This window comes from Fusarium redolens, assembly GCF_020744475.1.
Source record: "Fusarium redolens strain MPI-CAGE-AT-0023 chromosome Unknown BKA55scaffold_11, whole genome shotgun sequence".
Lineage (NCBI taxonomy): Eukaryota > Fungi > Ascomycota > Sordariomycetes > Hypocreales > Nectriaceae > Fusarium > Fusarium redolens.
The window spans coordinates 1,122,560-1,148,349 of record NW_025763674.1 but is presented as its reverse complement, the minus strand read 5'-3'; the positions used below and the strand labels follow the sequence as shown (position 1 = coordinate 1,148,349).

Sequence of the window (25,790 nt, the reverse complement as noted above, 5' to 3'; positions counted from 1 at the left end):
TCCAGTCCAGCGATGCTACTGGATCCTCACCAAAAAGCCAACAATTTCCCCCCTTTCCCTTGTACTCCAGTTGCAGGCGATTTTAGGGGACCTGGACTGCTAAGGCTAAGGTTAGTGGAGGTTAGTGGAAGCCCGGACCTTTTCCACCCTCACCTCAATTGGTAGTGACAAACTCGTGCTTCAGTGGTCGCTCGTTGTGTGAGGTGTGTCTGGTCCGTCTTGGAGATGGGGCCCGCGAGCTAGGTACGAAAGGTCCGCTTCCGGCGCAATTAACTTAGTTCAGGTACAGAACAGTACAGTTGCTCGTCGTGAAAGTTGTAGATTCAAGTTGAATATGGCGGCAAAATCGCATCCTCATTTCGATATGGTCTCTCTATGTTCGTATTCGCAATGCAACACTCGCTGTCGAAACAAAAGGGGATGTTGTAAAAGTAAAAAAGTCCAAGTTAAACGCAAAGTCAAACATTAAACAACTCAAGTTCGTGCCAGAAAGCAGACCGACCAGTCAGCCCAGCTCAGGGAACAGATAACCCAGCCCATCCATGTCAGGGGACGAGCCGTACCTGCATCTCGGGGTTTTGGTTGGTGGTTTGAAGGTATCGGTACCTAGGGATGCGTTCCTCTGTCTCTAATCTGTGACAAGATAGCGCATTATGCCGAGTGACTGGCAGTTGACCTGTGCATCTCCCTACCCCAGGCCTTCGGCCAAGTATTCCATAGTATCGGCTGATCCTGTGTTGCGAGCCTGAGCCTTTAGCGGGAGCACTGTGCGGAATCTCCCTGACCCCCTGGACGGCGCTGTCGTGCTTCAGGCAGTTTTAGCGCGTTTCGTTGCCTTATGTAATAATTGTAACCGACACCAGACATCATCAAGCTTGAGCGCGTCGCTGAAAGGTATCGCCGATCGAACGGATAGTTTGGTCACCTACGGATATTGAAAACGAATTCTGCTGTTTCATTCATTCACGTATCCCCATCTGTTTTGGCCATGGCGAGCGTCGATGATATTTTCAAGGTTTGTTTACTTCAATCTCCAAGTTCAATAGTGGCTAACAAATTCTAGAGCTCAGGCATCTCAGGGAAGCGCAAGCTTGATCCCATTCGAGATCCAAGTAAGTCTCAAGTCCCATCAATTCCTTGTCGCAAACCTCTGCTCACACTCTACAGATGAAATCTACAAGTCAGCAAAGATAAGCGCCAACGGCTCGAATCGTCATTCCCAAGTCAACGATGCGCCAGACGAAGACGAAGACATGGAGGCTGGCCCAGCACCTCCACCCGCCGACGATGAAGATTTCGGTCCCGAACTACCTCCCGACGATGACGAAGGTCGCTTCTTCGGCGGTGGCATCACGAAACAAGAATCAGAGATCCTCGATTACGTAGAGGAAGCCGATGCTGGCCGAGCGCCTGAAAAGATCGATGCAGCATGGTTGCGAAAAACATTGACGAACTTGGAGAGGCACATCAACAAGAATGCTGAGCTTCGCGCCAAGTTCGAGGATCAACCGCAGAAGTTCATCGGCAGTGAGGCTGACCTAGACGCCGACATCAAGGGGCTGTCGCTGCTCTCTGAACATCCTGAACTGTATCCAGAGTTTGTCAAGCTAGAATGCGTAGCCAGTGTGGTTGGTCTGCTGGCGCACGACAATACCGATATTGCCATCGACGCGATCGAGGTTATGGGCGAGTTGACAGACGAAGACGTCGCAGCGGAAGATGAGCAATGGAACGTGCTGGTAGATGCCATGATGGAGGCAGATCTTCTCAGTTTACTAGTTTCCAACTTCTCCCGCCTAAACGAAGACGATGAGTCAGATCGAAATGGTATCTATCATGCTTTGGGACTCATTGAAAACCTGTGCTCTCGACAATCAGTCGCTGAGCGCGTAGGAGAGGATGAGAAACTACTACAATGGCTTCTTCAGCGCATTCAACGAAAGGAAGACACTGTTTCCCAAAACAAGCAATACGCTGCAGAAATCTTGGCCATTCTCGCACAGATGGCCGTCGCCAACCGCACAAAACTCATAAACCTCGATGCCGTTGACTTGCTTCTTCAGCTCATTGCCCCCTACCGACGACGCGATCCTGACAAGGGCGGTGATGAAGAAGAGTACATGGAGAATATATTTGCATCTTTAACATGCTTAGCAGACGAACCCGCAGGAAAGACAAAATTCATCGACGCTGAGGGTGTAGAACTTTGTCTTATCATGCTCAAGGAGGGAAAGAAGAGTAAACCACCTGCTCTTCGTCTGCTCAACCACGCTGCAGGTGGTAACGCTGGTGTGGACGTCTGTCAGAAGATCGTCGAGGCTGGCGGTCTCAAGGGTCTCTTTACACTCTTCATGAAGACGCAAGATCATCGATTAGCAGAACATCTGGTCGAGATTTTCGCCTCGATGTTGCGTCTTCTACCAGCTAACTCTGCAGAGAGGATACGAACACTAGCCAAGTTTGTGGAAAAGGACTACGAAAAGATCTCAAAACTCATCAAATTCCGACGAGACTACGTCGCTCGCGTTTCATTAGCAGAACAACAAAACGACGCTGAAAAAGCCACCACTTCAGAAGATGATCGGGAAGCAGCCGAGCTGGAATGGCTATCCCGAAGAATCGACGCCGGTCTTTTCACACTACAGACCATCGATACAGTTCTAGCTTGGTTAGTAGCAGAAGACACAGGAGCAGCACGTAAGATCAAACAAATCCTCGCCGAACGCGATGAAAAGGTATCTGTAATCGGTCGTACATTAAAGGAACAACTGGACGGTCTAGACACCACGGAGGAGAACCAGGATCTGAGGGACATGTTGAGCACTCTAGTCGAGTTTGTTCAGTAAAAAACCTAATAATTCAAAAACGTGCGTCCTTTAGAAGGGAACGCTGCAGGGTGACCACGCATTTGGTCTTGTAACACAAATCCTCCTCGTCTATTCGCATCTTCGTGTGTCAAGCTGAAAAGCTCGTAATTATAAACATCTAGTACTCCATCGTTCAGGACTTGGTGGGGGGAACGGGGTTGACGTCGAAGACAGCGCTGAGGAGGTTCTTGATGACCTGAGCTTGTCCCTTCTTGCCAGCCTCCTGGATGCTCTTGATTTGCTTCTCGGCTTCCTGGTTGGCTTCGGCCTCGGCTTGCTCGTTGCCCTTGCTGTGCTGTACGACCATCAGTATTCTTCCATCGTTGAGGTTGGCGGTATCTCGTTCTGATGGACGGTACGCCGTTCAGACGGAGAGAATCATACCTCGGCCTCGAATTTCTTATATTCTTCTTCCTTCTTGGCTTTGTAGTTGGCTATCTCTTGCTTGGCCTCATCGCGAGCTTCCCTGACGCGCTTGGTACGGTCTATCATTCGGTACTATTAGGTAGGTGATTCATCGGTTCGTGAGGAAATGGCGCTTACATTCTCGAGCTGTGAAGTGTTGTTAGTTACGCTATAAACAAGGCAGGGAGATGAGGTTGTAGCGTACCCTTCTGGACAATCTTGGAAGCATCTTGCTCAGCCTAGTAATGCAGGTCAGTCTCCCGGTTGATGAGAATACAAGCGCTCGATGCAGCGTACGTTGAGCAGCTGTTGAATACCAGCTGAGTTCTGGGCAGACTACGAATCATTAGCCATCATCCTCCTTGTTATCGCGAAGTATCTAACCATGATGTCGTAGTATCAAACGTGACAATAAAGCGATCTATTCGGTGGGGGAAATTATCGTGTTAAAAGGCTCGAGGAGTATCCGTGATGGCGTCGTTGTTGATGGAGTTGATGTTGCGAATGGTTGCATACAAGCACTTGATGGAGGATTACGTCGGGTGCTGAGCTCGGGCAGCTGATTCGCAGGTACCGCTAGGTAAGGTACGTTACTTGTTTAGGGCGGAAGGGGGGAGAGCTACAGCGCTTAGCGCGTGTGGGAACCGCGGGAGACGCTGTGCGCTTGAAACGTCATGGGCTGATAAAGTCCCTTCTTTGCGACTTTGATCATAATCTTTTTCTGGTCGTTTGGTGCTCGAATTGCCTTTGTCTGAGTCAATTGACTTCCTTTTTACCTGTCGCAAACCGGCAATCCCTTCAGCGACCGGCGATCTACCTACCGACCATTCCCGACTTCAACGAAGAAACCGCGAGTCCATCATGTCTCGAGCATCAAAGCTCACCCTGCTGGGTACATCGCTACTCACAGTCGGCACAGTCGTCGCTGTACACTTCCAGCAAAAGTTCGAACAAGCCGTACGTTTCCCACTTCTCAATTGATCCCCCAATACACCCTCCAGCGTCCCCTAGAACTCTGAGCTAACCATGATCATAGGCCATGCACGAAGGCGTCGTTCGAGATATGGAGCAACAACGAATCAAGCGAGAAAGACAATTGGACTTTGACATGCAGAAACAACTGGAAGCAGAATACAAGCGCGAGCAGACAGTGCACGACTCGATAGCAGCGGCCGAGAAGAGTCTTCCGAATCGATAACATCAAAGACGGCGGGAAAGTTAAAAGAAAAATTGTATTATCACCATACTCCTCTCTAGCGACTACGGCGCCATTATAGATTTTTTGTTGCATCAATGCATTTCGTTGTTTTGCTATTTAAATTCCTAACGAATTGGCTATTTTATACATGATGAACCTCCCCCAAACATTACAAAGCACAGGCAAGCTGCTCCTGTCTTGCAGCGCTGCCAAAACTTTCCCTCTCTCCAATATTTTATGCATCATCAATCTTTTTTCGTAATCAATCTAAATTATCGGTTTGAAACTCCAGATCTGTTGGTAAACATTCTTGCGGCGATGTTCATGGCCTGCAACTCCTGGAAGAGCAGCTTGGCAGCGTAGGGAATATGGATTTGCGCGATCTTGGTCTTGTTCTTGCAAGGTCGGCATTCGAATGACTGTTTGGAAAGATTGCTGGAACATGTTAGTACGTAATCATGGTTATTGTAGGAGTAAAACTTACGCAATTGGTGTCATGAGTCCACAGATCTCACAGACGTGGACACGGAAAGCATCCGACACCTCAAACAGACGCTCCTTCAGGAAAGCAGCGGCACCGTGAGCAATCATACAATCACGTTCCATTTCTCCGAATCGGAGACCACCATCACGAGCACGACCTTCGACAGGTTGTCTGGTCATGATCTGAACTGGACCGCGAGCACGAGCGTGAATCTTGTCGTCCACCATGTGACGAAGACGCTGGTAGTAGGTAGGTCCGAAGAACACCTGAGCACGAAGCTTTCGTCCAGTGTGACCATTGTACATGACCTCGAAACCTCGAGATTGGTAACCGTGTTTCCTCAGAAGTTCTGAGACTGAATCGACTGTGACATCAGTGAACGGTGTAGCGTCACCCTCCATACCTTCCAGCGTTGAAACCTTGCTAAGAAGACACTCAATCAAATGGGCAATTGTCATTCGCGACGGAATGGCGTGAGGGTTGATAATGATATCGGGAGTAAGACCTTCTCGGCTGAAAGGCATATCCTCCTGTCGATATGTAACACCGATTGTACCCTTTTGACCGTGGCGAGAAGCAAACTTGTCACCAATTTGAGGAATCTTGGTTGTTCGTACTCGAACCTTGACGTACTTGACATTATCGGCGTTGACTGTCAGAATAACTTGATCAACGATACCGTTCTCAGTACTTCGCAGCGGTGTCGAGATATCACGACGTTGGTGTGATTGAGTTCTTGTGCCAAGGTCCTGGTTTTCTTGGTCGATGGGTGCAGTCTTGCCGATAATGATATCCTCACCTGACACACGGACACCAGGAGCCACGATACCATCCTCATCAAGCTTGTCGTATGTTCCATGCTTCATTCGAAGTGTTGTCTGCTGGAAAGGCTTCTCAAAGATCTCAGTGTAGTTGAGACCGACCTTCTTCTCCTGATCTGAGTATGATCGGAAGAACAGACTTCGGAACAGACCTCGATCGATACTACTCTGGTTCATAATGACGGAATCTTCCTGGTTATAACCTGAGTAGCAAGCAATTGCGACAATGGCATTTTGACCGGCTGGCAATTCACGGAACTTGAGGAACTCCATGGATCGAGTAGTGGCGAGAGGCTTTTGAGGATAGTAGAGAATGTTGGCCATGGTGTCCATGCGGCGAGAGTAATTTGTTAAGAAGAAACCCATGGCTTGTTTACCCATAGCAGATTGGTAGGTGTTACGAGGAGACTGCTGCTGTTAGTTGAGTTCATTATGATCATAGGAGATACATACCTGGTTATGATCGGGGAAAGGAATGATACTGGCGCAGATACCGAGAATCATACTGGGGTGAATCTCACAATGTGTGTACATGTGAGTTGTGGGGTTGACCTTTGTCTTCAATCGCTTGTTGCGGTCCTCCTCTTGTTCCCTTTTCTCTGCCTCTTGCTTGGCCCGTTTCTCTTCTTCCGTGAGTGTAACCTCATCATTCTTTTGCTCACGGTAAAGTTCGAGATCCTCTGGCGTCATGCAAATCATGGCTGTCTCTTCTTCCTCAGCATCGAGATACTCGACAGCTCCTTCACGAATCAAGCCATCCCATCCAAGCTTGTCCGCTGGATCAGCAGGAGGCTCTGCCTGTTCCTGGGCTAGTTTATTGACAAGGTCCTTTGTCAACACTAGTTGTCCCTTGGTGATGTTGTTCTCGTAGTCATCCTCCTGGTGAACTGTAAAAACTGGTCTCATGACACGACCAGCGTCTGAGAAAATCTTGAATTCACGGTCTCGAATATCACGAACAAGTGATACTTCGAACTGCACGTACGACTTTCGTCTTGTGTCCAAGACCTGATTCACGAGATGCTTGGGGTCGGCATGAACACCAACCCAGCTACCATTGACGAAAATCTTTGTAGCGTGGGGGTATCTTGTCGGCTCGTACTCCTCAACGACTTCCATACCTCTGTTGATCATGAATTCAATCAGAGGATCGGCTGGAGAGCCAACACTCACGTAACACATCAGAGACAAGTTCTTGACCAGACCACAAGCTTGACCCTCAGGTGTTTCTGCAGGACAGACCAAACCCCAGTGTGTGTTGTGAAGCTGTCGAGGCTTGGCCAATTTACCATCTCGTCCAATGGGAGTATTGGTTCGACGCAAATGTGAAAGAGTAGAAGCAAAGGTGTATCTGTTCAAGACCTGAGAGACACCAGCTGTCGAGCTTGCTGCCTTCTTCTGGTCGCCCCAGTTACCAGTGGCTAGAGAGTACTTGAGACCGTTGGAAAGGGTTGATGGCTTGATAGCGACAGTCAGGTTAAAGTTCCGGTTGCTCTCAACACATCGCTTGAGGTAGTTGGAAAGCTCAGTGTTTATTCTTCGAATGATACCACGGAAGAGCTTCGCCAGCAGAGGACCAGCCAGATCAAGTCGCTTCTTGCCAAAGTGATCACGATCATCGGGCTCACGACGTCCAAGAGCGCACTGTAGCAGTTTGTGCACCATGTAACCCAAGAAGAAGGCCTTGCGAGTCTCACTACCCTCTGATTGGGAGATATGGGGCAGGGTCTCTTTTTGGAGAATATCCTTTGCAACACGAACACGCTTCTCACGACCGAGACTGGCCTGGTCTCTGTTTCCACGCTTTCCGATAAAGTCAAGAGCAACTTCTCGGTCCTGGACACAGAAAGCCTCCTCAATACAAGGGCGAAGCATTTCCAGCATCTGGCTATCGTTTCGGTCGTAGCAAATGTGGTTCAGAATATCCTCATCAGATACAACACCAAGAGCTCGGAAGACGATGGCGACAGGAAGATCTGCCTTGACGAAAGGCAGGGTAGCCTGGATAGTTTGGCCAAAGCCACCTCGTGCTGAATCTCCCTTGCCGTAGAGCTTCATCGTAAGACTGGAGATAAGACGAGACCCCTTCTCAAGAGCACTGCGGATTTCAGCAGTGTAGGTGTAAGGGCTAGGCTGGGCCTTCTTGAAGACTTGAACGATGTTGGCAGCAGAACGTTCCTGGGCGATCAGGACCTTCTCACTGCCGTTGATAACGAAGTAACCACCCTGATCATAAGGACACTCATTGAGCATGAAGAGGTCCTCATCTGAATGGCTGCTCAGATGGCAAATCTTGGACTTGACCATGATAGGCATTTTCCCGATGAAGATCATCTCCGATGGTTCATCCTCAGCTTTCATGCTTTGAGCATCCTCCTCGACTTCCCATACCAGCTTTGTGGGATTTTCGCCGGTTCGCTTGTACTCAGCCTGCTGCTCGTCGTCCATCTCGTGCAAAGGGATCTCCTTATCGACTGCGACGGAGACTTTCTTGGTGATCTTGAGGTAGGTCGGTGCGGCATAGGTGAGGTTTCGGTCACGACATTCGTAAGGTAGGAGGTTGGTCACAGTTCCATCAGTCTCGCTCATAGAGGGACGTGACACCATGACGCTCCCAAACTTGATCTCATATCGTCGCAAAGCGATGTTGACTCCAGGAGGCGCAGGAGGGTTGTGCTGGTCGAGGGTGATGGTGGAGTACTCGTTGACGAGGTCCTGTACCATTGTCTGCGTGAACTCGTCAAAGGAATCGGTCTGTTGCGATGCAAGACCCTTTGTCTCGAAGAAGGACGAGATCACGGTCCAGCAATCCTCGGGGGTGATACCCTCATCGTAGCCATAATCGTAGTCGGATTCGTTCTCGTAGTCGTCCATGATGTCGGTATTTGTCGCTATAAATACAGTGATCGAGTTCTCGGGGTATTAAAAGGTTAGCGACAATGTTTTGTTGCTCAAATCGATGAAATGCGCCCGTTAGGCAGTTGCGTCGAAATTATTCAAAGAAAGACAAAGGAGCTACGACAGCGAAGTCAGGGCGGTCAGTTTTGGACCTGGCGCCTGATGCACCCCGTGAGCATCTGCCGATGAGTTGGACAGGTCGACAGGAATCTCAAGCCAGGAGATAGAGCAATATTGAGGAATGCGCGAGGTGAAGGGTCGTGGTGGAGAGGTGATGAATTTGTTGCAATGAATCCTCACTAAGCATTCAGGAGCCTGAGGTTGAGGCGACGAGACGCGCCCAAAATGCGCTAACCTGGTTTTGGTTAGGGCAAAAGAAAGAACGCCACGTTGATGAATAATCCTGAGCGGGCGGTGTGTGGCGTTCAGAGCCCCACAGCCTGTGACTGAGCTTCAACTCATGATCCATTCCCTGCCGTGCTGAAATGCTAATCCAATTTCCCATTCCTCTGGTCTAGGGTAAGCAGATCGGAGATCCAAGCCCAAAACAGCTCATATTCTCTCGAACTAACTCTGCTCTTGTGTATGAACAGAGTGTAATATTGCGCTATGATTTAAATCAAATATCATCAGCTTGGCTGCGGTGACCCAAGGAAGCATGTTGTCATCGCCAAGTCTATCTCCGCGATGCAGGGTGGTAGGGACATAGTGAAAAGGGGAACGACAAGATACAGCGCCCGTCAACTAAGCCCAGCATCAAACAAATAGAGTTAAGAGTACACTTCAGTACTACAGCAACACATAGAGTTCATCCTAAGCAGATAAAGTAATGCACTAAGCTTATGGTACTCCTGGTAGAGTCAATCAGAACTTCACTGTAAACTTGCATATATTAGACTCTGAGAACCCGTATCAGCATATATACTCTTCCACCACACTCGTATCTACACATTAGTCCTAATCAATCTTGAACCCGGAGCTAAGTCATGATAGGCTCCTTTCATACTTTAACTGCACCGTAACTTGAAGCCATCGCGGCTTCATAATAAGTGTTTAAAAGTGCCGACGATCCGTCGCATCCGCTATCTCAAAGTCTATCTGTTTCACCTCTTGGCGGGCGATTCGCGTCAACGTTCCATCCGGCAACGCTACAGTAGCTCACTCCCATGCAGGCAAATCCCACTTACACCAACGGCCCAGCGCTAAACCACCAGAGGATTCTAGAAGGAGTTCATCTCATTTCCAACGTCTACGGTATAAACGGCATCGTTCTTATTAACCACCTGTATTGTGCAGCCAGTCTTTACCACTTCTAGAACCATCGCCTTTGTCTGCTTCGTTCAACTTCCAATCCCTATCCCTGCCACTCGGGCCCAATTTCGGGAGAGGCGGCCGAGAGACCGTTGTCAATTTCCCCACAACTGTTCCTGAAACCAAAGTCTCCTAGACTTCATTTCTCACTCGTTCGGTCCAGCCTTGCCGTCCCTTGTCCGTCAGACCAGCTTCTGGACGTCTTATTAGTGGAGGATCTGATCTCCGTTGCCGACCTGCATCGATATGATGACTAGGTCCAATCATTGCACCACCATCAGCTTGTCATCTTGACTTTTTGTGATCCTTGAATTTGTACCTGCGCTAGTTTGACCTAGACTAACAGACCACTTGGATGAAATGTGCTCATGATATCTGACAGTTCACGGCGCAGCATGGGCTGAATACGCGGGATTGAGGGTTAGGCGGTGGTATATAAGATGAGGTCTGCGTCCCGATATTCTGGTTCTTGGACACTCGAGCACTGTCTTCTCATTCATTCACTTCATTCATTCTTTAGAATTACATACACTCTCTTTCAAACAGTCATTCTTTTAACAAAACAACTTTTGCAACAATGCGATCTTACACTCTTCTCGCCCTGGCCGGCCCTCTCGCCGTGAGTGCTGCTTCTGGAAGCGGTCACTCTACTCGATACTGGGATTGCTGCAAGCCTTCTTGCTCTTGGAGTGGAAAGGCTGCTGTCAATGCCCCTGCTTTAACTTGTGATAAGAACGACAACCCCATCTCCAACACCAACGCTGTCAACGGCTGTGAGGGTGGTGGTTCTGCTTATGCTTGCACCAACTACTCTCCTTGGGCTGTCAACGATGATCTTGCCTACGGTTTCGCTGCTACCAAGATCTCCGGTGGCTCCGAGGCTAGCTGGTGCTGTGCTTGCTATGCGTCAGTCTTCTTTACACATAGATCTTTACAACACGCTGACTCTTTCTAGTTTGACCTTCACTTCTGGTCCCGTCAAGGGCAAGAAGATGGTCGTCCAGTCCACCAACACTGGAGGTGATCTTGGCGATAACCACTTCGATCTCATGATGCCTGGTGGTGGTGTCGGTATCTTCGACGGCTGCACCTCTGAGTTCGGCAAGGCCCTCGGCGGTGCCCAGTACGGCGGTATCTCCTCCCGAAGCGAATGTGATAGCTTCCCTGAACTTCTCAAGGATGGTTGCCACTGGCGATTTGACTGGTTCGAGAACGCCGACAACCCTGACTTCACCTTTGAGCAGGTCCAGTGCCCCAAGGCTCTCCTCGACATCAGTGGATGTAAGCGTGATGACGACTCTAGCTTCCCTGCCTTTAAGGGTGATACCTCGGCCAGTAAGCCCCAGCCCTCCAGCTCCGCTAAGAAGACCACCTCCGCTGCTGCTGCCGCTCAGCCCCAGAAGACCAAGGATTCCGCTCCTGTTGTCCAGAAGTCCTCCACCAAGGCTGCCGAGAAACCCGAGCCTACTAAGCCTGCTGCGAAGCCCCAGACCGACAAGCCTGTCGCCACCAAGCCTGCTGCTACCAAGCCCGTTCAACCTGTCAACAAGCCCAAGACAACCCAAAAGGTCCGTGGAACTAAAACCCGAGGAAGCTGCCCGGCCAAGACTGACGCTACCGCCAAGGCCTCCACTGTCCCTGCTTACTATCAGTGTGGTGGTTCCAAGTCCGCTTATCCCAACGGCAACCTCGCTTGCGCTACTGGAAGCAAGTGTGTCAAGCAGAACGAGTACTACTCTCAGTGCATCCCCAACTAAATGGTAGATCCATCGGTTGTGGAAGAGACCATAAAACGTCTCAGAAGGGATCCTCTCATGAGCAGGTTTGTCATTGTATAGCATGGCATCCTGGACCAGGTGTTCGACCCTTGTTGTACATATTAGATCTTCACTGTATATATTTAGACACATAGGTAGCCTTTTGTCAGCGACAAACTGGCTGTAAAAGACTTGGCAGGCTTGTTCAATACTGATCCAGTTGCTTCCATACCTTCGAGCCATCTCCAAAAACGCTTAGACTTGTCTCATTACATAAATCAAGGGCTGGAATTAACTCGAACAATTTTACGCATTTGCTGATGATGAATCAAAAGCACTCGAACATAAAAACTACCGACGGAGCCGCAACCTATATCCAGCTGGAAGTACGCTGATGATTACGTATCCATAAACTCGACAAGGATTACACGCAACCTTTCTGTGTCTACGTAGAAGTAGGATGATTGCCACGACAGATACATTTATATGGTCCCTCAAAGCTTTATTACAATCAAGAATAACACATCGCCAGAAGTCGTACCTAAGTAACACTGCAACCTCCAGGCACAAGCATATATAAGTCGCATTAATAGAACTTAGCTGAGTCAAGTCGTTCACTTTCGATTGGTAATATACTGTGCGTTTTATATTTTGCACGAGTGTGCATCACTTGGCTTTCCATCACATAAATAACATCAGTCTTAGTCAAATTTGTGTCATAACGTCGTGAGTCTTGTTTTTGTATCCAAATATCTATCTACACCGATCCGCTGTACGGATATTGAATCTTGGGTATCCGCAATTTATAAGACAGTGAAAACGGAAACAAGACAAAGCTGGGTTCAGTCCAGCAAACAACCGTCAAGCCAACCAGAGAGACCAGTCTCAAGACAATCAATGGTCGTTCACACTCACATGGGTGAGGGTGAGAAGAAATGAAAAAAGTGCCCAAGCAAGGACTGGCAGAAGAAGTTCGCAAGAGGGTTTGTAGAATTGGTAGTTACGCGGGCAACTAGTTTGTGGTTTCGTAGACGGCTACGTAGGCTACCTCCATCATGTTCTTGTAGCCGACTTCGGTGGCTTTGTTAGGGTTGCCCTGCATAACGCCATTAGTTTTCTGATACCTTGAAACACTAAGAATTGTTGGAACTTACAGGCCAGGTTCCGCCAACAGCGACATTGAGGAGAATGTACATAGGAGAATGAGCCAGAGTAGCCCAAGTACCCTCATCGTTGAGCGTCTTGCCCGAAATACTGTGGAAGGGCTCTCCGTCAAGCAGCCAGGTGATCTTCTCATCCTGCCAGTTGCTAGCCCGTCGGTCGATAACCACAGACCAGGCATGGAACTCGTTATCCGGAATAGTAACCCGCTGTCCAAGCCCCTCGGGCTCATTGCAAGGATCGCCGCCCTCATGACCACAGTGAACAGTGCCAAAACCAGTCAAATCGCCGTTAACTCTCTCGAAAATGTCGATCTCGCCACAAAGAGGCCATCCAGTTCCGTGGCGGAGTGCATCGCCGAGCATCCAAAATGCAGGCCAGATACCCTGCTTACGAGCTGAATCACCCATTCGGATACTAGCCTCTACACGAAGAGCTTTGTTCTTGTCTGCGTGGAAAGCCTTCTTGGACTCGAGACGTCCAGAAGTCCATTCGCCCTTCCCATCCTTCCAGGGAACGAGCTGCAGAGTGTCACCGCCGGAGAGTTGGATGTTTTTGTTGGAGGTGGAATACACCTGAAGTTCGTTGTTGGAATTGATGTTGAGGGCCGTGTTCCAGTTGTTTGTCTTGGGTGAACAGCCTTGACACCCGGTGAACTCGTCTTTCCAGATGAGTTTGAGGTCTGGGCGGGTTGGTGCGCTAGTAGCTGAGACCAGAGAGGCGAGGCCGGCGATGATGGGGATGAAGTTTCGCATCGTGTAAGTCGGAGTGGAACTGATCGAAACTAAAAAGTGTCTTTGATACTGAAATGTATATAAAGGAGTGGAAGAGAACAAATGTCACAGGTAAAGGAATGTTATGCCTCCAGGGCTAAAAGAATGAAACCGGAGAAGGCGATGTATATAAAAGGAACGAAAGAAGCTTGAGATACACGTATCTCGAAAGCAAAGAGGTCAGAAAAGAACGTCAAGACACAAAAAGAAAGAGAGGTGTGGAGAGGAAGACAAGATGAGTTACATGCGCATTGTTCTATATATACGACTCTTGTGAGTGGAGTCCTCCATCTTAGGGGCGACAGAAACGAGATGTGAGGACCGGATGTTTCTTATATGCCTCGGGGCTTAGTTGCCCAAAGGGGCATGGAGAACATGGGGTAGAATGTTGTTGCATGAATGAAAGGCTGGACGGGCGGGTGATGTTCAGGGACGGGAGGAGCATGACTGGATGATTTGACGTGATGGGTTTATGGGAATGGAGCCAACACTTCGGGATAGGTCCGCCACAAAACGAGAGGGCAGGGGTCAAAGAACGCGCTATGTTTTGAAGATTTGTTCTCGAGTTGATTCGTTATTGAGGAGGAGTTTTGATATAGAGCTAGAGAGGCCAAGTCTGGAGTTGATACTGCAGGATACAATATCGCCAACCATGAGATGCCAAGATCGTATTGTACAATGCATTCATGCCTGATGTTGTACAGGATAATGCACTCTTGACAACCTCAAGACAACTTGCTTCACAGCAAACGTGCGTGGTAGCGTATGAACCGGAGCTAACTAGTGCATCGGAAATAAAACCAGGGGTCAAGAAAATATGGATATCATTTTCGCTTTCACTGACCAATATGAACCCCAGACCACTCATACCAGACAAGAAGTTCATCTCCGAAAAGAAAAGACTCTTTTCTTTTGTAAAATTGTTTATGAAGATATCGTGTAGGTGAGCGCTTACTGGTGATGGACATGGATGGTGCTTGGTTCTTGGCAGGTACATGAAACAAAAATGTGAGAATCATTAACCAACGAGGAAAAGAAGCCTACGCGGCTCAAGAAAGGAGGTGTCAGGGATGAAGAGACTAACAAGGACATGCTACAGTCTGATCTTGAACATGTTGAAGATACGATATTATGCATATTCAGCTCAATGCTGAATATTGTAGTCATTCCTGTAGTTATATTCTTAGAGAATCATGCAGGTGGTTATTCGTATTGCGATTGTTCATTGCCATTTTGAGAAAGGTGCATCTCGGCTACCGTCAGACAATCAGTTAGAGTTTATGCTACTGTCAATCATTAAGAAGATCTACGATTCGGAAAGTCAAATGTTCAGAGCAGTGGGGGTTTTACTGAGGCTTGGCTTTTTGGTAGTGTCAAGACTGGTAATTAAATTTCCGACACTGTGTGTTTCACGATTTGACAGGTGAGGCCAGTCACAGCCTCAATTGACAGCTCACGGCCCAGCAACGTGAATGGCCATGCAGTCAAATAAGAAGTGGTTGTTTCAAATATCTCTGTTTGAGTAAGTGATAAAAAAAAATACTTATCCAGCCATGATCAAGTACATGTAACTAGAGATGACTGATCGCTTGTAGATTTGCCACGTCCAATTCTCGGATATCTATCATCAAGCAAGATCTTGCCAGTCAACCGTCTATGCCAGCGTCATTCGCTTCTTCCCCCACTGATCTACTACCATATCAAGTCTCAATATTATCCCCATATTATAGCATAAGAGCTGGTTCATCCCTCTTCGCGAAACAGCATCCAAGGCCTGGGTCCTGCAGCCAAGCACCATGATTAATGCTCACAGCACAGGGTAACCAGGTTAAAGGGCTTCAGCTATCGTATCCGTGCATGATCACGCCTGAAACTAGCCATTTCAGCTCATTGAACGCGGCACCTGAATCTCCAAAATATGGTGTTTCTGTATTTAGAACACTTCAATCAGCAGACATCTGCAATGGTTCCAGATCGCCAAGCCTCTCGTTAAGCTGCACAATCGTCTTCTCAAAGACCCGCGCCGCATCGAGTTGCAGCATCATCTCATCATCGTCCTCCACGCTTCCCCATCCCTTGATTCCAGGCTCTTCCGCGTCTGTGTCGGTATCTGTCTCTGCTTCTTCATCTTCTTCGTCCTCTTCAGCTGGATCTCGCATTACTTCTACCATCAAGACGCGACATTGGTCTACTAAGCTTCGGCAGCGGATCATTTCTGTCGTTGTCATGCCGCCACGTAGTCCATTCTCAAAACCGGGTAATGTCTCGTGAGTTTCGATGTCTTGGCCTAAGAGAAGACTTGCGAAACAGTGATCTAGTTTGCGGAGTATTGCGAAAGATGCCTTTGGTGCTGGGGGGAATGAGCGGACATATCGTGTGAAGTCACTTGTGAGACGTAATAAGAAGGGTATTTGGAGCGATGCTGCGCGTTGTTAGTCATAGACCAAAAGACAGGCATGGGCTCTCAGTGACTCACGAGTGCCTGATTTCCACAAAATATTGATGATGCTATCGAGATCTCGACATACTTCACCAAATCTGTTATACCCCACCACCGTGTCGCCAGGTTCAGGGTTGCCAAACTTCTTAACATAGCGCCGCGTCACTAGCAGAAGCTGCTCCTCCGCATATCTTCGCACCATGAACTCTTTACTTGAGTTGGGCTTCAGGGCCTTTGTTCTTGGTGTAGGAAGACCTTGGATATTTGAGAATGATGAAGCTGATGAGGGCGCGGGTGAGGGTAAGCTTCCACCAGCGGGCGCTGGCAAGAAGCCACCTGGGCCTGGCGATTCCATGTTGAATGTATATGTTGTTCTGTGATTGAGGTTTGTTGTCTCGGTGCAAGGGTTGAGTAAGATGTGCAGTGAAGCACAAAGAGCGAACACCAGGCGACAACTTCAGTGGAGGCTGCTTTTTAGTCTTCACCAGAACGAAGTGACGGGCGAGCGTATTCACACTAAATTAGTTTTGAGGGTTGAAATTGAAGCTTGAAGGCAGAGAGATGACAAGTTTTCTGAAAGTTCTAAATGAAGTATGTAAACGCTGTTCGCTGACAAAGAGACTGGTTCCATTTACAATCGAGATAAGCTCGCGATAAAGAATGACGAAGGTGTTGGCGATACTCAGTCATGGTGGGGGTAAACTGCCGGATTCGGTACGTACTCGCTTTTTGCAGCGGAAGCTGGCCCAACATCAAGCGAGTTGAAATGCATGTTTAACCACAACTGAGACAATATTTCGAGAATTTTGGCCCAATTATACAAATGAGACTTTATGTGATGATCTTATTAATATCTTGATTAAAATAATTCTGCATTCCCATCTCTCCTGTTGGCTTTTGAACTTCCAGGTTGTCTCACAAGCGCGCGCGTCATGTGACTTTAGCCGCTATCGCGCGCTATCAGTGGAAAAGCTTCATTGGGAGTTGTACCCGAAAATTTCCCTCCAATTCGACGACCAGATCAACCACCACCACGCGTCCGCTTCTCCTCTCGACTCAGAGCTATCACGAAACGATAAACCTCATATACTCGACCATATAATCACAATGCCTCCCAAGCGCATCCAAGTTGAGCCTCGTGGTCGTCGTGCCCCCAAGGGCTTCATCGGCTCCACCTATGACGCTCTTACTTCTCCCGACAACGCCGCTGTCGTCCGCAGCATTGCCATCTTTGGTGTAAGTTTGGTTTTATGATCTTGAACTGGGGGTGAATTGGTACTGACCAAGGGAATAGGCTGCCGTGACATTCTTGTCTAGCTCTTGGGGCGAGATCCTTCTGCCTCCGTAAGTTGACCCAACATGCGAGCCTCGACGAACACAAACTGATTCCTGAACAGCCAGTAAATGACGCCGCAACGATACGCGATCAAGGATTTGGGAAAGAAGGAGAGAAGTCATGAGTAGGGATTGCGCATCCCTCGTGAACTACATAATCGAAATACTTGTACATTAGTTGGCGTCAGTGTACGTTTAGACACGATGGGATTTCAAGGTTGGCCTGTGCCTGACTTGGGCATTATGATATGGGCTGTATAGAAATCGACATGGCCGTTTAGGCTGGGGTTGGAAATGATAAGACGTCTCCCCTACTCCTGTTTGGCTCCTGAGGCTGGGTCGTATACTGTGAAGACTCGCCTTTGTTATGCTAATTACAACAGACTGTCAGAATTATTTCTGAAGACTTCCGAGATGCGATGCGATGCGATGCATTGGTATGTGCATTGTCGGCATCGCGCCTTCCTTGCTGGTTATACGATTAGGAAAGTGCGCTCCTTCCATCTTTGACAATGGCCTTCCATTCAGATCCAGCTACCACTTCGATCATCTCTGTCGTTTCTGCAATGTTGTTCCAGGCAGATTCATCCTCATCTTTTGAACAGACTTTGACGGCATCGACATTTGACACTTTCTCTTGATATTATACCATCAAGACGTGATCTTCATCAGTATCACAGCCTCACTCGTCTTCCAAAACCGCCAACATGAGCACGCCCTCGTCTTCTCGCAAGAATTCACCACGCAAGTTCGTCTCCGAAAGCTCAGATACTCACAGTTTGACGAGCAGCAAGTTCGCCCAGCTTCTGTCCAAGTTTGAAGTCATTGAAGCAGTCTCTTTCGTTGGCAGCCCTCCTCTTACTTCATCAAAGACAAAGCCTGTCTCTGCCATCAAGGTAACATCTACAATTGAGCAAACTTCATCAAGCGCCTCGAAGCCATCATCTCATGCATCAACGAGAATACGAGAAAGAGGCTCAACGGGTTCCAGCCATGTCTCATCCGGTCGTTTCGTTCCTTCAAGCCAGGAACCCCCGCGTGCACGTCGAGTAAAAACCTTTGGTGCCCAGTCGCCTGTGATCTCGACTAGAAATGTGGATTCAAGGGCAAGGCACAAGTCTGTGGCAGAGAGAAGAATAATGTTTGAGGCTGCAGACCAACAGGCGCGTAAGTGTTTCGGGGTCTATCTTTTGGAGGACAACACTGACTGTCCGATAGAAATTGAAGCCTCTAGTCCCACCCGTACTTCTATTCCTCGTTCGCCGTCGAAGCTGGCTCATTCCAAAAGTTGGCAATCGATCAAGACAAGACGGTCAGCCGCAGAACCACGACCAGAGGATGCTCCCACAACACCGAACCCAAACCATGCTGCAAAGACCTTCTCCCTCACTTCTCATACTGTCCCTTCGCCTCGAACACTTTTGGCTTCTGATGATCCTTTTGGCTCATGGCGATCTCCTCTGAATCGACCAGATGACTCATGGACTTCTTTCAAGCGTAGCAGCCTCGTCATGAGTGCGCCTGATGCGAGTCCAAGCTACATCAAGTCTCAGTACACCGAATTGACACCAAAATCTGTGCAGGCGGTATCCACGAGTCGAATCAAGCTTGATGATGTTCGTGATGATACTTTTGTTGAAAAGAACAACGTCACCATCGAAGAGACCCGACATAATGGTTGGGTGCGAAATGCTCGCAAGATAGCGTCTTCATTGTCAAATACAGCCTCTGCAGGAAGCTCAAGCCTTCAAAGAAAATCCCGTGGATCCCATGATGCTCCTAGCCAAGCTCCGAGCAATACCAGCGGTCTCATCTCTTTCAGATTTGCGAGAGAAAGTACCCCAAGTCGCTCAAGCCTACCACGCTCTAGAATTTCCAATCTCAGAAGACAGTTTGATCAGTTGAGGGATCAGCCAGTGGCCTCTGTTGCTCCTCTTGAAACCAAACAGCGCGAGTCAATCCTTACCAAGAACGAGGCGCCCAACTCGCCATCGAGGCGTCCTCTTCTGCTGTACTCCGATTCTTCGGAGTCCGAAATATTTAATGTACCGAAATCCAGGTCGAAAAGTTATGCTCCTTGTTGGAGTCGGGCGGCGGTGGAAAGTCCACAAACTCCTGTCGGTCGGCGTAACACGGAGAAGTTCATTTCACCTTTGAAGCAAAAGATCGACCTGTTTGAGTCCCTCGATCGCCATGCTCCTTCGCTCAATTCTCCCCGTTCAATTGATGCTGGTAAGCAGTCGATTTCGAAAATCAATAAGCGAAAGAATTCTGTTGTTGGTCCTTTGAGAACCTTCAAGGGTACTCTGCGACGAATATCTACATCCTGTCGAAGGATACCCTCAGAATGGAGTACAACAAGCTCGAGAGATATCGGTGCCTCCCAATTTAGGGGCTCCGACGACGATACTGTGGTGCAGGATGATCAGGCTGTTGGATTCGCAGCCGATGAGCCGCTGTCGCCTCATTCAATCGATGCGATTCCCGGCCAGCCCGTTCTCGGCCAAACTTTCCTCACTAATGAAATCATCTCGCCTCTTTTACTGGAAAAAACATCATCTCTCCCTCAAAGTTCCATCACCCAAGCAGGCTTCAACACGGATGGCGAGGCTGGACTTAGTGTAGCGCCGCCTCCTTTGTTTGCAGAACCTCAAAGGCGGTTCTCTCACACCAAGCATGCCCTCTCCCGAGCGGCAAACCGGTTTTCTCTACCCGACATCGAAAAAGAACTTGAACTCATCGAGCTTCTTGAGGATAGTCATCAGCCTGTACCCGCACACAATCCATTTGTCTCCAAGGTGGTCTGCGAGTTGGAGCAACCTCGACCAGTGCGCGCGAACGAGCTGAAGCGACTTGTTAGTTTGTGCAAAGAAAAGGTCAGAAAAATTTCAGCAGGCCGCAGCGAGTAGATAAATGCCTCATCGCACAAGTTCCAGATGAAAGAGTAGGCTTGGGTATGTTATCTTGGTGCGACTCGGGCTTGGATGGTAGCTGTTATACAGTATATAGTGTCAATCCCTCACATCACATTCTGGCTGTCCTACCTGGCAACTGACAGCATACGACTCTGAACCTAACATTGGACATCACAGTAGACAAGGCAAAATTGGCAACCTGAATGTATTCACCGCTATCGTGCGCCTGAGCGCTTGTCCATCTTTCAACTGAAGAGGAAGCAAGGCATGGGTAGCATCGTCCTTGATTAAAAGTCATCGGAGTCAAAAGAGATACCATAAACTAAAGAAAGTAAGATGCGAGTTATCTCAAGCATCATTAACCGCATTGGGTATGAAAGCTGGTCGCTAAAAGCAGTAACATGAAGAAAAGCAACTTGTGCCGATACGCCGCGCTGGAAGGTTTGTTTTGGTCGAAAACATGAACGTGTAATACCATTTCCCAAAAGCAAATTTTGTGTAAGCTGAAAGGGGAGGCCTAGATTCGCTCTTCACGTTGCAAGAAGGCTTTGTCAACCCTGACATGATCACCGTCGATCTTGCCGAGCTCCAAATCCTCGGGGTTAATGTGATCGCGAGATGAAGTACCGGCTTCACAGCGGGCGTACACGGAGACGTGAGGTCTGACTGTGGCGCCGCTGCGGTTGGTGCTGAAGCTAGGTGCCTTGAAGCCAGTGAAGGAACTGGGGCCGCTGACGCCGTAGCGAATGCCGCTTGAGGCGCCGGAGGAGTGGGCGCTGTTGGTGTTGCTGGCGGCGATGCGTTGCGCGGCGAGGGTGCCGAGGGGGAGGATGACGGCGACGGAGGAGAGGGTGAGGGATGCTGCTTCGAAGTCGACGAAGTGAGCCCATTCAAGAGAGGCGAAGATGACTGTGGATGGTTAGTGAGTGGGTTCTTGAGGGTTGGGAGGGAGAGATATACCTGGGATGATCATCAAGATACCGTTGGTCATGACGAGGACCTCCATGGGGGTGAGTGTCTTGTAAGATGGTAGGATACCACGGTTGGAGATGAGATGCCAGATGAGCTTGATGTTGAAGATAGCACACCACCATGAGATGGAAGACACATTCATGATGACTGTCCACTTGATGAGCCAGAGCATGTTCCACGGCGGTATGGTAGCGAGGACTGCGTTGTTCTGAACGACCGTGAAAGCAATTCTCACACAGATTGTCATGAGAGAAATGACGAGTGAAAGACCAGCGATGATGTACTTCCACATATTAGGCCACAGTCTAACCATCGTCCAAGCCTGGCTCATGAGCATCGTCTCAATTGAGATGACGAGCAAGAGCGACATGATATTGGCAGCGATGGCTGGGGCATAGCCACTGCGAGGAATATGACTAAAGTCGTGAGACCAGAAGGGATAAAAGTCGGCGAACTTGGAGATGTTCCAGATACACAGAAGAACCATTCTACATGAGCAGATGACAAGACTGATTATCTGAAGAGCGTTGAACGGTCTTCGGAACTTGGACAGCGGGACCATGACGAGGAGAACAACGAGCATGACGAGACAGGCGCCGAGTTGTGTGGCATAGTTGATGACGGTGTTGACCATCATACGACGCATTTCGTCAACGAGCATCACGGGGATGCTGATGGTTGTGTTTCCATCTGCTGCTAAGAACGTGACGTTCTGCGTAAACGGATCGAAGGTCGACATTGCGTGTGATATTGAAAGAGTGAAGAGAAAAGGTTGTTGGCAGAGATCGATCTCAACGTGGCAAAGATGGATAGTTCACAAGCGAACGGAGAAGTAAGAGGTCTGAGCTCTCAAGATTTATAAGAGAGAGAAAATCAAGTGAAGTGAGAGGGATGTCTTGTATAACAAGCAGTAGTAACGTTGAAGAGAATGAGAAAGTGGCAACATGGTTAAACAGATCACAGAAAAGCCAGGCGAGAACGGTCTTGAAGACAAACAGTTAAGCTAGTAAGCAATGTTAGATATTGTCAGCGGTAAGAAGAATGTGAGCACTGCAGGTCAAGGAACAGGATTTGTATTCAAAGGGTGTTATCACATCAACTAAGAATGCCAAGGTCGGTGGGGTGAGGTTGGTCTTAGTATTGTTCTTGCATTTCGTGGCGTTTGAGGCTTAGTATTGTTCTTTGAGCCCGCTAGACTTGTTCGGTATAAGAGATCGATCCGTGCATATCTTGACAGGCCAAGAGCTAACGGTCCAAGCGACGGATTCGTTTCCCATTCCCGTGTTCCTGACTCCGTGCACGCCAATTGCCGTCATGGATGGGAGTGGATTTTGATATCATGGGGTTATCCGCTTTGGTCTCGATCCTTAGACTTTAATCTGCCCAGTCTTTCTCAACCGTATCGGGAGCTATACGCCCGTATCGATGGCTTGAGATCACAAGATAGACTTCACGGGCATCCAGCTAGCCGGTCGTCTTGATCGTTTGGCTTCGTTTCAAAAGTATGTTGTAATCCGCCTCTTACTTGTCGTGTTTTTCCCAGTGCCTGGCCACGTACTGCTACTCCATGCACGATGCCAATCCTGGAGCTCTTCCCAGCTGCCAGCTGTAAGAACAATACTAAACCCCCGCTTGGCAAGGGAGCTGCATCAATCCAAATCTCGTATGGTATCCCGTCATGGGGTCAGGCCCATTCCTTGCCCAATCTTTCGCACAAGTGCTTTTTTCAGATACCATTCTCTAGCAAGAGTTCTCGTCGTCTTGGCAAATACTGCTGGTGTAATGCGGCCGCGCTCGACAGCCCGTCCAAGCATGAATATGGCGTCACCTATAGCTCTCTCCTCTGCCACTAGTGTGTATAGCTGGTTTGCGACTACTGTAGGAGCTACAAGGAGCTCATCAACATCCGGAACAGGGTGGCTCTTGGATCCTTCGATCACTGCATCTGCTTTATGAAGAGCATCGTGTAGAATATTAGAGTTTGACGTCAAGACATTCGACAATTGTGTCAATTGGCCACCTTCAGCTTGGAAGGCTGGTATCGCTGACAGCATTGCTGTTCTTTGTGCTTGCAAACCAGCCATGCTTGAGTCGTTTTGCTGCCGGCTGCGCATCCTGATCGAGTACAGTGTCTGAGCTAACTGTCGCAACAACGCATCCTTTTCGGGATTGGGCGGGATAGGAGGAGCCGCTACCGTAGTATTTGGCAAAGTTAACTCTAATGGCTCATCAAGCAGATCAGGAGGTGGTGGTGGTTTTGCAGGGCTTTGTGGTGGTGGAGCTGCCTGAGCCATCCATGCCGGAGGTTGCGGAGGCTGTTGATATTGCTGATGCTGTGGTGGCATTTGCCATTGTTGTTGTGATGGAGGCGCAAACGACTGGGTATCATTCATGTATCCGGGTTGCGCAGCCATTGGGGGCCCAGCAGGCGGTATGTGACGAGTCGCATACTGCTCCTGAGGGCGAGGCAATCTCGGATCCTGTGCATTTGGACTTCCAACTTGAGGTGGCAGGGGAGGAGCTGAGTCGTACCGTGACATGCGGTTAGACTGTGCCGGAGAGCGTCCCGGGATTGGAGGTAGAGGTGGTCCATTTTGAGATTGTGTCTGCGCAGGTGATGTACTCTGAGGGCCCTTCGGGGGTGGTGGAGGAGGGCGCGGCTGTTCTGAGGGATGCGGATCTTGAGTTGCAGGCCGCGAAGTTGATCCCATGCCAGGAGGTAGAGGCGGCACGGGGGGAGGTGTCGGATTAGCTTGAGCTGGAGGTGGTCGAGCCTGTTGTTGCCGAGCTACGACTGGAGGTTCTTTTGCGAAGATATCGGTTAGGATGTTGAGGAAGTCCCGAAGGTTAGATTTCTGATTAACTTGTCAGCAACGGAACATCACAACGTAGCTGTGGCTTGGGGATAACATGCATCCCAGAATTCAGCCCATCCCACCAAGTATGGATGATATACCAGACCCTGCGGATCGATATGCTGTCCCGGTCGAATCATCATGGTCTCGGTCGGCACAACGTAAATCATGGGTGGCTCTCGCGGATAAGCGTGTGGCACCCATATCGAAATGGGGAAACGGTATGTCGTTCCGCGAAAATTAACAGGGAGAGTCCCCGACAGATGAAGTAACAAGGCATTGGCGCCATTTGAGAACGCTGGTGAGGGTCAATATCCGAATGCGACAAGCTGGAGTTTAGAGCGCAAGCTGACTGATAGCTCTATGCGAACGTACTGTGCACATCGGTTCGAGGCGATAGCGAGGGGAATCGGTCGAGAGCCTGCGCGACATCGTTGTAGGCACGGTTTACATCGTGATACTCCTGTAGCGCGTCAAGTCAGCTCTTTGAACTTGGCGAACGAGCGGGGGGATAGAGGAGAGGAGATACGTACGCTTGTGAGAACGCTGTAGAGCCAGTTCAGCACATGCTGCTGGACAGGCATTGTGTTATTGGCCCAGGTATATGGGTTTATGTTGAGATATAAAGGGAAGATGGAGTTATTCACATCTGAGGTTGACCTTGAAGGTCGTCGTAGCTTGGTCTGGTGTTGGTGGTTCGTGCGTCTTCCATGTTGGACCTCATGCAATCGACGTAATGGGGTACGTACCGTGCACCTTCCTAAAATCGACCCGAGCCGCGGATAGTGGGGGTGGGGGTTTTAGATCTTGAACACCAACTGAAGCAATTCTTAAGTGGAAGATAGTGAGTGAGTAGAAGTACAGGTTTATCCTGATTTCTCCGAAATATCGAAAAGTCAGACTTTGTTACCTAATCTGTTTAAAATGACGTTGCTCAACCTCATCAGTTCTTAATCGAGGTCGAAGAGGTTACGTTAAAGGAGTCATGATCTGGATAACCTCTGTCTCATAACAATTAAGTTTCGGGTGGTTGAAGCCATAACATGTCGCTTTCCACCAACACGGCTGAAACATATCTGAAAAATGACCACTTGGCCGTTGGCGACTCAACCACCAACAGCGCAAGATTCTATTAAATAAGAATTAGTTGTGTGATCTTCGCGCCGGAAATAAAAACCGAGACATTTCCCTGCAGCTGTAGGGTAACAGAAATCAACCATTCAGAGTCTCAATTCTAACTCAACAACACCCTTCCCAAACCTACGAGACGCATAAACCGCATCGATTAATAATGCCCTCCCATCAACGTTACAAAACTACCAAATCATCAAAAGTCACATATCACATGTAAATTACAAATCCAAGTATTCATCATCTCATCGGCCGAAGACGGAGTTCAGATCCGGCTTCACGTCCGCAGACAACCCGGTCCTTCCGCAACCTCTTTGGCATTTATAAGTTACAAATCAAGGGAAAAACTCATTATGCGCGCTAATTAAATCAATGTGGCGTCTAGAACCCTCCCTCTTACGGTGGTTCCATTTTCTTCGCAACTGTCCACTCATCCGAATCAGCCAATCATGCTCTCTGCTCGACCA

At 48.8% G+C, this 25,790-nt stretch overlaps 10 protein-coding genes across 10 annotated transcripts; 4 read left to right on the top strand and 6 right to left on the bottom strand.

Moving 5' to 3' along the window:
- Positions 1–988: 988 nt before the first annotated feature.
- Positions 989–2,846, top strand: BKA55DRAFT_595522 (Catenin-beta-like protein; the record flags this gene model as incomplete). The annotated part of the gene is made up of 3 exons (XM_046195818.1): positions 989–1,015; positions 1,064–1,112; positions 1,168–2,846. 3 exons carry the CDS (start codon positions 989–991, stop codon positions 2,844–2,846), a joined length of 1,755 nt encoding a protein of 584 aa, XP_046047617.1.
- Positions 2,847–2,923: 77 nt separating this feature from the next.
- Positions 2,924–3,886, bottom strand: BKA55DRAFT_84314 (H+-ATPase G subunit-domain-containing protein). The gene is made up of 6 exons (XM_046201652.1): positions 3,657–3,886; positions 3,570–3,608; positions 3,478–3,511; positions 3,411–3,419; positions 3,252–3,352; positions 2,924–3,162 (listed from the first exon to the last, which is right to left on the bottom strand). The coding sequence occupies exons 1-6, from the start codon at positions 3,657–3,659 to the stop codon at positions 3,001–3,003; spliced, it is 348 nt and encodes a 115-aa protein (XP_046047616.1). The 5' UTR covers positions 3,660–3,886; the 3' UTR covers positions 2,924–3,000.
- A 247-nt stretch (positions 3,887–4,133) lies between these two features.
- Positions 4,134–4,470, top strand: BKA55DRAFT_692200 (uncharacterized protein; the record flags this gene model as incomplete). The annotated part of the gene is made up of 2 exons (XM_046199751.1): positions 4,134–4,229; positions 4,309–4,470. The coding sequence occupies 2 exons, from the start codon at positions 4,134–4,136 to the stop codon at positions 4,468–4,470; spliced, it is 258 nt and encodes an 85-aa protein (XP_046047615.1).
- Positions 4,471–4,742: 272 nt separating this feature from the next.
- Positions 4,743–8,649, bottom strand: BKA55DRAFT_516462 (uncharacterized protein; the record flags this gene model as incomplete). Its single annotated transcript, XM_046188090.1, has 3 exons — positions 4,743–4,905; positions 4,955–6,186; positions 6,229–8,649. The coding sequence occupies 3 exons, from the start codon at positions 8,647–8,649 to the stop codon at positions 4,743–4,745; spliced, it is 3,816 nt and encodes a 1,271-aa protein (XP_046047614.1).
- Positions 8,650–10,561: 1,912 nt separating this feature from the next.
- On the top strand, positions 10,562–11,741 carry BKA55DRAFT_541297 (putative endoglucanase type K; the record flags this gene model as incomplete). Its single annotated transcript, XM_046190365.1, has 2 exons — positions 10,562–10,890; positions 10,940–11,741. 2 exons carry the CDS (start codon positions 10,562–10,564, stop codon positions 11,739–11,741), a joined length of 1,131 nt encoding a protein of 376 aa, XP_046047613.1.
- A 1,012-nt stretch (positions 11,742–12,753) lies between these two features.
- On the bottom strand, positions 12,754–13,657 carry BKA55DRAFT_541296 (concanavalin A-like lectin/glucanase domain-containing protein; the record flags this gene model as incomplete). The annotated part of the gene is made up of 2 exons (XM_046190364.1): positions 12,754–12,837; positions 12,896–13,657. 2 exons carry the CDS (start codon positions 13,655–13,657, stop codon positions 12,754–12,756), a joined length of 846 nt encoding a protein of 281 aa, XP_046047612.1.
- Positions 13,658–15,173: 1,516 nt separating this feature from the next.
- BKA55DRAFT_677291 (uncharacterized protein) lies at positions 15,174–16,801 on the bottom strand. The gene is made up of 2 exons (XM_046198109.1): positions 16,152–16,801; positions 15,174–16,097 (listed from the first exon to the last, which is right to left on the bottom strand). Exons 1-2 carry the CDS (start codon positions 16,468–16,470, stop codon positions 15,619–15,621), a joined length of 798 nt encoding a protein of 265 aa, XP_046047611.1. The 5' UTR covers positions 16,471–16,801; the 3' UTR covers positions 15,174–15,618.
- A 421-nt stretch (positions 16,802–17,222) lies between these two features.
- Positions 17,223–20,618, top strand: BKA55DRAFT_541294 (uncharacterized protein; the record flags this gene model as incomplete). The annotated part of the gene is made up of 6 exons (XM_046190363.1): positions 17,223–17,351; positions 17,433–17,459; positions 17,834–17,887; positions 18,131–18,617; positions 18,669–20,326; positions 20,460–20,618. 6 exons carry the CDS (start codon positions 17,223–17,225, stop codon positions 20,616–20,618), a joined length of 2,514 nt encoding a protein of 837 aa, XP_046047610.1.
- A 264-nt stretch (positions 20,619–20,882) lies between these two features.
- BKA55DRAFT_692193 (fungal pheromone mating factor STE2 GPCR-domain-containing protein) lies at positions 20,883–22,076 on the bottom strand (the record flags this gene model as incomplete). The annotated part of the gene is made up of 2 exons (XM_046199750.1): positions 20,883–21,274; positions 21,326–22,076. 2 exons carry the CDS (start codon positions 22,074–22,076, stop codon positions 20,883–20,885), a joined length of 1,143 nt encoding a protein of 380 aa, XP_046047609.1.
- Positions 22,077–22,544: 468 nt separating this feature from the next.
- BKA55DRAFT_84218 (UEV domain-containing protein) lies at positions 22,545–24,905 on the bottom strand. Its single transcript, XM_046201651.1, has 4 exons — positions 24,726–24,905; positions 24,568–24,655; positions 24,252–24,490; positions 22,545–24,192 (listed from the first exon to the last, which is right to left on the bottom strand). The coding sequence occupies exons 1-4, from the start codon at positions 24,774–24,776 to the stop codon at positions 23,014–23,016; spliced, it is 1,557 nt and encodes a 518-aa protein (XP_046047608.1). The 5' UTR covers positions 24,777–24,905; the 3' UTR covers positions 22,545–23,013.
- Positions 24,906–25,790: the final 885 nt, after the last annotated feature.